Genomic DNA, 10379 nt, shown 5'->3' on the forward strand with positions numbered 1-10379 from the left:
TCTTTTAACAGTATATATATATATATATATATATATATATATATATAAATACATACATATACATCTTTTGACAAGTATATGTACAGCTATGTTTTTTTTTCTTACACCCAATATCTCATATAGAGCCCTTATAACTTTCCTGTGCAATATTTTTTTTCAAATAATTTTTATTAGAAAGTGTTATTATGATTGTAACTGTACTTTGTAATGTATTTTAATGTTTTTTGTGACATGTCTGACAATGCAGTAATGATTCTAGCGCAAATTGCGATTGTGCTCATGCTATCGCATTTACGCTCAACTTGTAATATGAGCTGTAAGCCCGATGAGCGCAAACCCTCACGATATATACCCCTTATCGCTCAGGCACTCGTAATCTAGCCCTAAACATATTGCTTTTATGGGAAATATATTTCAAACACAATACTCAAACAGTATGTGTCCTTTTATGGAAAGTTGGAATATTCTTAAAAAAATATTCTTTTAGAAGGTTAATATGCAGAAATAAATGCAGAACTGTTGATGTTTTTTTCCCCCATTCATTATATACCATAATGTAGCCCTCTAAAGTGAGGGATTACTAGTGCTTGTTAGTATACAAAATCAGTAGTCACGTACAAAGAATAGCAGCAATATAATGAATACAATACCTATGCATTCTCCTTACTGGGCAGAAATAAGTCAGCAGTATTATTAATGTTTGCAGACATCAGCAGGAGTCAATGAATATAAATACCCATCCCTCTTGCCAGTAAAGCAGCCTAGATCACTTTAGAGAGTCATCAAACAGAATGGGGAAGGTGAGAGAAATAATCTGAAATAAGAATGATAAAAGTGATTGTAATAGACATTTGTGTAAGGTTAGTTAATACTGTCTAAATTTTATTTTACATCTTAAATTTGTAAGGAATATGTACGCTCATTTCATTAAAAAAAAGTTTAATGATACAGTTCAATTATGAAATCTATTACTGACTTGGTAAGAATTACCTGACTTAGGTCTTACAATTTAGATACACTATAGACATTGTAAAAAAGCCAAATAAGTTATTTTTTAGTCATAAATTGTCAAAATAATACATCAAAATATGGAAAGGCAGTAGTTAGTTTTTCTAACCACTATCTTTGATTCCACAGATCATCTTCTACGAGGACAGGAACTTTCAGGGACGCTCCTATGAGTGTAGCTCAGAATGTTCTGATATGTCTCCATATTTTAGCCGCTGCAACTCAATCAGAGTGGAAAGTGGAAACTGGATACTTTATGAGTACCCCAATTTTAGAGGACACCAGTACTACCTTAGGAATGGAGAATATCCTAATTTTCAACAATGGATGGGTTACAATGACTCCATTAGATCTTGTCGTCTGAGCCCTCATGTAAGTGTCATGGTAGTTATAAGGGTAAATACAGTTAAGCAAGGCGAGATGAAGTTACACCTTTAATAAATATTTTGTTGGTTAGTAGCCAATCAAAATGCATATTAGGTTAATGTAAAAATGAATCCAATGTTTTTTTATTATTTTTTTAAAAATATAGGTAGAACTTTTAAATTGGGAGGAAAGTGGCTCTCAACTGTAAGTAGCAAACATGGCCTTTGGTATATTTCTAGCTACCAAAAATGTAGCAGTATTTAGCATGTTGTATATTCGTCCTTAAACAAATGCACACTTTGTTTAGGGCCAGTGCTACAACAGAGGCAGACTAAGGGTGCCCCTTCAGGGGGGAGGGGTGCAAATTTGATGCATGGCATACCTTTTTTATGTGTACTTTTCATATTTATCATTAGACAGTGCTGCCTGTTCTGTTTTTTAGTGTATGAAATCTCAACATCATTATACAGTGCAGCATATATGTTAGTGTATAGGTTTCTGTATTAATATTACAGTACAGCATGTTTATTAGTGTATAGATGCCTTGCATTATCATATAGAGCAGAATATTGTTTTTATTGATTTATGCATGTCATTATCATCACCATAAAGTGACACTTGTCCAAAATAAGTGTGAATTATACTGCTCCCCTGGCCAACATTTGTCAGTACTCCACTGCAAGTTAATGTGATCTATTGTAGTGCTTGAAAAATGTATACTTATGGAAAAAATGTATCAATTTGCATTTGCAGCCTGTGAGATCTTGAAGCTGAACTTGAAGAGTGAGTTTGCAATCACAAATTTAAAAAGCAGTTTCTGCTTATTATCCTTGATGACAGAAATAAATCACCTTGTTTAGTGTGATTGACAGGCCCTGCTCTTCTGCAGTCTTAAAGTACAGTCTACTCCAGAATTGGTATTGTTTAAAAAGATAGATAATCCCTTTATTACCCATTCCCCTGTTTTGCATAACCAACACAGTTATATTAATATACTTTTTACCTCTGTGATTACCTTGTATCTAAGCCTTTGCAGACTGTCCCCTTATTTCAGTTCTTTTGTCAGACTTGCATTTAGCCAATCAGTGCCCTCTCACTTGTAAATCCATGGGCGTGGTCACAATGTTATCTGTATGGCACACATAAACTTATACCCTCTAGCTGTGAAAAATTGACAAATGCGTTGAAATAAGGGGCGGCCTTCAAGGCTTTAGAAATTAGCATATGAGCCTACCTAGGTTTAGCTTTCAACAAAGAATACCAAGAGAACAAAGCACATTTGATGATAAAATTGAATTGGAAAGTTGCTTAAAATTGCATTCCCTTTCTGAATCATGAAAGTTTAATTTTGACTAGACTGTCCCTTTAAATTTTGCAAAATGGCAATTGCAGATAGAAAGGTTCTCTGCAGCTTGATACATTTTCCTGTTAGGCAGTATAGGTATAATTGTGAAAAAGAAAATAGGTCATCCTGCCTCTAGGTTTATATATTGTAAACACTGTTTGATTTAATATGCAGAGCCACCACTGATTTGCTATGTTGCCACCACTTTGGAACATTATGCCATGCAGAAATTAACCATTATAGCTATAGTTATAATAAATTTAACAGTCAAGAACTTGATGTGATAACTGAAATCTATTTTCTCTATCAAAATAGTTATCTATAGTTGCTTAACACAGAATTAGAACATTTTGTTAAGAAGCAGTAATGGCAAGGTATATCATTTCTTCAGGGGAGGGGCAGCAAAATTTGTCTTTGTCTATGTAGCCAAAAATCCTATCACCAGCACCCTGACTTAGATATATAGATACTTTAGCTATCTAGAAATCCTTTAGTCAGCTAAATATTATTAGAATTATTTACAAGCTTTGTTTTATTTATTTTTTACGTTGTGAACTATGTTCCCAACATATTAACTTACAAAAAATGCAAAGATCTCACCATGATTTATGTCACTTTACACATGATTTCTTTCCTAAGACATGGAGAGTCCACAATGTCATTCCAATTACTAGTGGGATATTTAACTCCTGGCCAGCAGGAGGAGGCAAAGAGCACCCCAGCAAAGCTGTTAAGTGTAACTTCCCTTACCCATAATCCCCAGTCATTCTCTTTGCCGCTGTCAATGGAGGTTGTACGAAGTTGTTGTCTGAAGATTTTAATCCTTTTATGGGTACTTTTCCCTGCAGACAAGGATTGGGGTCTAGCTGTGTCCATGTCAATCTCTTGAGTAAGAGTAGTGGTGGCTTTTAGCAGTTAAAAGGCGGCAAAGAAGTCAGGGAGTGAAGTGTCTGCCACACCTAATGATTAGCATCTATCATGCAGTTGGATATAAGGTAAGTGCTTTTGCCTTCTAGGTTAACCCTCTTTTTTAGATCCATTTTCTGGGACATAATAATCCTTATCTTTTAAAGGATTCATATGAGGACAATATATATGGCACACAGTATAAAACTTAACATTTGGCTAAGGGATGTTAGGGGTTAACGTAAAGGATATTTTTTATCATTTAACCTCTGTCTTTATTATTATTTCTAAAGCACTTGTATTTGAGAATAATATGGGCTATTAGGGGCTTATTTGCTTTTGTGTTTAAAATGGCAGAGCCATTTTTTAAACTATCTCTTTGCGCCTTTTTTACACTGGTAAAAATATTGCGCAGTTTATTTGGTCCTGCTCACGTGGAGTTCGCACTTTCGGTTTGGCGGAGCGGTGCCGTTGAGCCACTCTTTGTTAGATGTCTGATGAGGAGAATACTTCAGTAGCTTCTGAAGGTGAGTTCTCAGACTCTGTCACTTTAGCGTAAAAATCTTCAGAAACTGAAGAGATTAATTTTAGATTTAAGCTTGAACACCTCCAGGTACTACTGGGAGAGGTTCTAGCTACTTTAAACGATTCTGAACCTTTGATTGCTGTCAACCCAACAAAGTCTTCTAAATTAGATAGAGTTTATGACTCCCCATCTTCTGAGGAGGTTTTTCCTGTCCCTAGGAAGATGTCTAAAATTATTGCTCAGGAATGGGATAAGCCAGGGGTCCCCATTCCCCCTTCCCCTGTTTTTTAGAAGATGTTTCCTGTTGCTGACTCTATTTGTGACTCATTGCTCACTTTTCCTAAAGTATAAGGAGCTATTTCTACTCCTGCCAAGATAACTACCATTCTTATAGAGGATAGTTGCTCTTTTAAGGATCCAATGGATAAGAAGCTAAAGGCTTACTTAAAAAAATTATAAATCCATCATGGATTACAGTGGCAACCTTGAGCGAGTATTGCCACGGTTGCGGGAGCAGCATACTATTGGCACAATGCTTTGTCTGATCTAATTTCAGAGAAAACTATGGTAGAGGAGATCCAAGATAGGATCAAAGCTCTCAAACTGGCCAATAACTTTATCTGTGATGCCAACATGCAGATAGACTGGGAGCTAAGATATCTAGCTTCACTGTGCTAGCCAGCAGAGCTCTGTGGTTAAAATCTTGGTCGGCTGATGTTTCTTCAAAGGCCAAGCTTTTGGCTTTACCTTATAAGGGTAAAACTCTGTTTGGACCTGGTGTGGCAAAAATAATTTCTGAGATTACGGGTGGAAAGGGATCTTTCCTACCTCATGACAAGAAGAATAGACCTAGGGGTCGACAGTCTTCTAATTTTCGTTTCTTTCGCAACTTTAAGGGACAGAAGTCCTTCTCTTCCTCTTCCTTTTCCAAACCAGACCAATCAAGGGGCACTTGGAAATCCAGCCAGCCCTGGAACAAGAGAAAACAAAACAAAAAGTATTCCCCTGACACTAAATCAGCATGAAGGGTCCGCCCCCGATCCGAGTTTGGATCAGGTGGGGAGCAGGCTTTCTCTTTTTCGGCAGGCTTGGATACGCGATGTCCCAGATCCATGGGCTGTGGAAATAGTATCCCAGGGTTACAGAATAGGATTCAAGTCTTGCCCTCCAAGGGGCATATTTCTCCTGTCAAGATTATCCTCAGACTAGGTAAAGAGGGAGGCCTTCTTAAATTGTGTGAAGGATCTATTCTCCCTGGGCGTTATTGTACCAGTCACTCTAAAGGAAAAAGGACTACGATTCTATTCAAATCTATTTGTGGTTCCCAAAAAGGAGGGGACGTTTTGTCCCATCCTAGATCTAAAGTGTGTAAACAAATTCCTCAGGGTTCCGTCCTTCAAGATGGAAACTATTTGTTTCATTCTTCCATTGGTCCAGGAAGGTCAATTCATGACAACCATAAACCTGAAGGATGCGTATTTACACGTTCCCATTCACAGGGATCATTACTAGTTTCTATGGTTTGCCTTTCTGGACATGTATTCCCAGTTTGTTTCCCTTCCGTTTGGTCTGGCTACAGCTCCCAGAATATTCACAAAGGTTCTGGGAGCCCTTTTGGCATTGATCAGATCCCAGGGAATTGCGGTTGTGCCTTATCTAGACAACATCTTGGTTCAGGCACCATCTTTTCAACTAGCAAAATCTCATACAGAGATGCTGTTGTCTTTTCTACTCTCCCACGGGTGGAAGGTGAATCTGGAAAATAGTTCTCTAGTTCCATCTACAAAGGTGTGTTTCATAGGGACTATCATAGATTCCCTTTCCATGAAGATTTTCCTGATGGAGGTCAGAAAATCCAAACTTCTTGCTTCCTGCCTTTCCCTCCAGTCTGCTTTTCATCTATCAGTAGCTCAATGCATGGAGGTGATTGGTCTGATGGTGGCTTCCATGGACATCATTCCTTTTGCTTGGTTCCATCTACGGCCGCTACAGCTTTGCATGCTCCATCAATAGAATGGAGACCATTTAGATTTATCACAGGGGATAAATCTAGACCCCCTAAAAAGAGGCTGAGGAGCTGTTTGGGGTTCTCTGAAGGCTCAGGGCCTGTGGTCTCAGAAAGAGTCTTCTCTCCTTATAAATATCTTGGAGTTTAGAGCAATCTTCAATGCCTTGACAACTTGGCATCAATTATCATTAGTTGGGTTTATCAGATTCCAGTTTGGACAACATCACCTCAGTGGCTTACCTCAACCATCAGGGAGAAACTCAGAGTTCCTTGGCCATGAAGGAGGTGACTCGCATTCTGCAGTGGACGGAAGCTCACAATTGTCTTCTATCTGCCATCCACATTGAGGAGTGGAGAATTAGGAGGCGGATTTTCTGAGCAGACAGACCATTAATCCCGGGGAGTGGGCTCTCCATCCGGAAGTGTTCTCTCAGAGTTGGATCTGATGGCGTCCCACCAAAATGCCAAGGTTCCAAAGTACGGTTCAAGGTCAAGAGATCCTCAGGCCATTCTGATAGATGCTCTAGCGGTTCCTTGGATGTTCTCTCTGGCTTACATGTTTCCTCTGTTTGCTCTCCTTCCATGAGTCATTGCTCGTATCAAACAGGAGAGAGCATTAGTAATCCTAATAGCTCCTTCATGGCCTTGCAGGATCTGGTACAGATGTCATTTCTACCTCCCTGGAGGTTACCTCTGAGGAAGGACCTTCTAATTCAGGGTCCTTTCCTCCATCCAAACCTAGAATCTCTGAAGCTGACTGCTTGGAGATTGAATGCCTAGACCTGTCTAGACGTGGTTTTCCTAAAGCGGTCATTGAAACCATGCTCCAGGCTCGCAAACCTGTTACTCGGAAGATTTACCATAAGGTATGGCGTAAATAACTTTATTGCTGTGAATCTAAAGAGTTCTCCTGGAGCTGGGTTAGGATTCCCTGGACTTTGTCTTTTCTTCAGGTGGCCTGGAGAAGGGTTTATCGGTCAGTACTCTAAAGGGTCAGATTTCTGCTCTATCTGTTCTTTTGCACAATTGTCTGGCAGACTTACAGGATGTTCAAGCCTTTGTTCAGGCCATGGTTAGAATCAGGCCTGAGTTTAAATCTGTTGCTCCCCCTTGGAGCCTTAATCTAATCCTTAAAGTTTTTATATCAAATTGTTATCTTGGAAGTTTTTTTTTTTTGATATTTCTTCTGCTCACAGAGTATCTGAGCTTTCAGCTCTGCAGTGTGATTCACTGTACCTTATTTTTCATCCTGATAAGGTGGTCTTTCTCCCTAAGGTGGTGTCGGATCAAAACATTAATCAGCAAATTATTGTTCCTTCTTTTTGTCCTAATCCTTCTTCTCATAAGGAACATCTTTTGCATAACTTGGATGTTGTGCAAGCTCTAAAATTTTACTTACAAGCTACTAAAGATTTTCGGCAATCTTCTGCCCTGTTTGTTGTTTTCTCTGGAAAATGTAAGGGTCGGAAGGCCACTTCTACTACTCTGTCTCTTTGATTGAGAAGTTTGATTCATTTGGCTTATGAGACTGCTAGACAGCAGCCTCCTGAGAGAATTACGGCTCACTCCACTAGGGCTGTCTCCTCTTCTTGGGCTTTAAAAAATGAAGCTTCTGTGGAACAGATTTGCAGGGCGGCTACATGGTCCTCTCTGCATACTTTTGCCTCGGCTGAGGCTCCTTTTGGGAGAAAGGTTCTTCAAGCGGTGGTGCCTTTTGTTTATGTCCCCCTGCATTTTTCCCCCTACCTGTTCATTCCGTGTCCTCTAGCTTGGGTATTGGTTCCCACTAGTAATTGGGATGACGTTGTGGACTCTCCATGTCTTAGGAAAGAAAACAAAATTTATGCTTACCTGATTAATTTTTTTATTTCCGGACATGGAGACTCCACGACCCCGCCCTATTTTTAATTATAATTCAGCAGTTGTCTTGAGTAAACCTCAGGCACCTTTTTCACCCTTGTGTTTTCTTCTTTTTCCATTTTCCTTCAGCTGAATGACTGGGGATTATGGGTAAGGGAAGTTACACTTAACAGCTTTGCTGGGGTGCTCTTTGCCTCCTCTTGCTCGCCAGGAGTTAAATATCCCACTAGTAATGGCGTTGTGGACTCTCCATGTCCGGAAAGAAAGAAATTCATCAGGTAAGCATAAATTTTGTTTTCATAATGGAATTTACAGAACACAGTCGAGAAATACAGAAAATATTTTGGAGATATTGAGATAGCCTTAAGAATTGTAACCTCCATATATTGCTATAGGAAGTAAAAATACAGGTTGCCTGCCCTGTTTGTATTGTGTTAATAAGTGGAACTATGACTGACTGAATACCATCATAATTAAAACTAAAGCTAGATATAGAAAGACAATCTTTATTTTGGACTTTGAACTTAAACAATTTGCCTGAGTAAAGTGAATATAAGTAAATATACTTAGTACTGAAGTTATGGTTACTGTGCTAAACATTGGCTAATAAAGCATTTTGTTTATATGTTTCTCAAATAAACATCACCTGTTTGTATCTACTGTACTTCTGTTTATTGGAGTTTTCATTGCTTTGTTTTGCTTGTATGTTGTGAAAGAAGAGTTCAAAGTTATTAATTATATTACTAGATTTTTTATATTATTTGTTTTATATTGAAAACAGCACAGTGGCTCATTCAGAATGAGGATATACGAGAAAGAAGACTTAAGAGGTCAAATGATGGAGTTCACTGAAGATTGTCCTCACATCTTTGAGCAATTCAATCACCATGACATCCACTCCTGTAATGTTTTAGATGGTTACTGGATGTTCTATGAGGAGCCCAACTACAGAGGACGTCAGTATTATCTGAGACCAGGAGAATACAGAAGATACACTGACTGGGGAGCCATGAATACCAAAATTGGCTCATTCAGAAGAGTTAATTTCCATTAAATGAATACATTGTAAAAATGAATTATTAATGACAATAAAATTTCTATGATTCTATTGTGTGTATGTATTTTACTGTATTAAAGAAATTGAAAAAATATAGATAGATAGATAGATAGATAGATAGATAGATCACATAAATGTAGTTGTTTGACCAAAGCATAAAAGTGACCAGGCCAGAAAGTGAATCAGTTATTAAACTTAATAAATTTATAGTTATGTAATTTAGAAATCTGAAGCAATTCTGCTACCTTATATTAATATGCACTAATGTAATAGTAAGTTAAATAATACAAAGTGAGTTTTTTTTTTTTTTAAATGTCCCGCCAGCTTTTAAAATATCATATATGAAATAAAAACCTCAGAGAATATTTTTTAAACTTTATTATTAAATACATTATTGGTGCCCATTTAGTAGTATTGCAAAAGTAAAAATCATTACAATTTATGGTTATACATTATTGTTTCCATCTACAAAATCCTGCAATGTATGCATGTTAGTATAAAGAATAAAACTATGTAACAAAATATATATTATTACACTTACAATTCTGATCATGCTAATAAACGAGATTTTTTACATTAAATTCAAGTTCTGATCACTCTTGCACAGAAATTAAACATAATCTTAATATTCATTTTGATAACGTTAATTCTAAAATGATTCAAAATCATACAAAGCTAAATAGCAATCTACAAGCTTCAAAACCCTGACTTTACAAACACAGTGACTGCTGAATCAGTGTATTAGATTATTTTAATTTGTCCCTAACAAAGCACAGCTAAGGAGAAGTGGCTTTTCAAAATGCATGTCCCCGCTAAACATTGCAAACTTTGTAATATTTAGGGCTTCATTTATCAAGCTGTGCATGCATATTTGTTATTGACATCCAGGCTCACTCATGTGTGCCTGTAGCCCCAAGTTAAAAAGCAGCAATCTTAAGACTGCTGCTTCCTTATAATTAAATCATCCCAGACTGATTCTTCTAAAATGATTGACAAGCTCTGCTCTTGTGCAATTGGTCGTGTAATTGCAGGAGGAGGGGTCAGAGTAGCACAGATAAGTTGGCAGATTGTGAGGTGGGAGAAGGATAAGATTTAATTTTTCAATAGTGTTTTTTAAAAAAGTGGGAACAGGTAGAATCAAATGATGTGTTATTCCTGAAGTGGTCTGCTAGCTTTTGGAAAGTGAAGTTTGTGTTGAATTGGGTGCTTGAGGATCAAGTAGGAAATTGAAAGTTGAAAAGAGTTTCTATGGCTTACTAACAGAGTAGATGCAAAGGTTGATATGTGTAATGCTCTTACCTGT

General features: G+C 37.5%; 1 protein-coding gene across 1 annotated transcript; it reads left to right on the forward strand.

Moving 5' to 3' along the window:
* Window positions 1-776: 776 nt before the first annotated feature.
* On the forward strand, window positions 777-9073 carry LOC128638357 (gamma-crystallin 1-like). The gene is made up of 3 exons (XM_053690267.1): window positions 777-800; window positions 1138-1380; window positions 8801-9073. The coding sequence occupies exons 1-3, from the start codon at window positions 792-794 to the stop codon at window positions 9071-9073; spliced, it is 525 nt and encodes a 174-aa protein (XP_053546242.1). The 5' UTR covers window positions 777-791.
* Window positions 9074-10379: the final 1306 nt, after the last annotated feature.

The sequence above is a fragment of the Bombina bombina genome, chromosome 1 (genome assembly GCF_027579735.1).
Source record: "Bombina bombina isolate aBomBom1 chromosome 1, aBomBom1.pri, whole genome shotgun sequence".
Lineage (NCBI taxonomy): Eukaryota > Metazoa > Chordata > Amphibia > Anura > Bombinatoridae > Bombina > Bombina bombina.

Coding starts and splice junctions, on each gene's coding strand:
- LOC128638357 (XM_053690267.1), top strand. Junction 1,381..8,800: donor CTTGTCGTCTGAGCCCTCAT/GTAAGTGTCATG, acceptor TATTGAAAACAG/CACAGTGGCTCATTCAGAAT.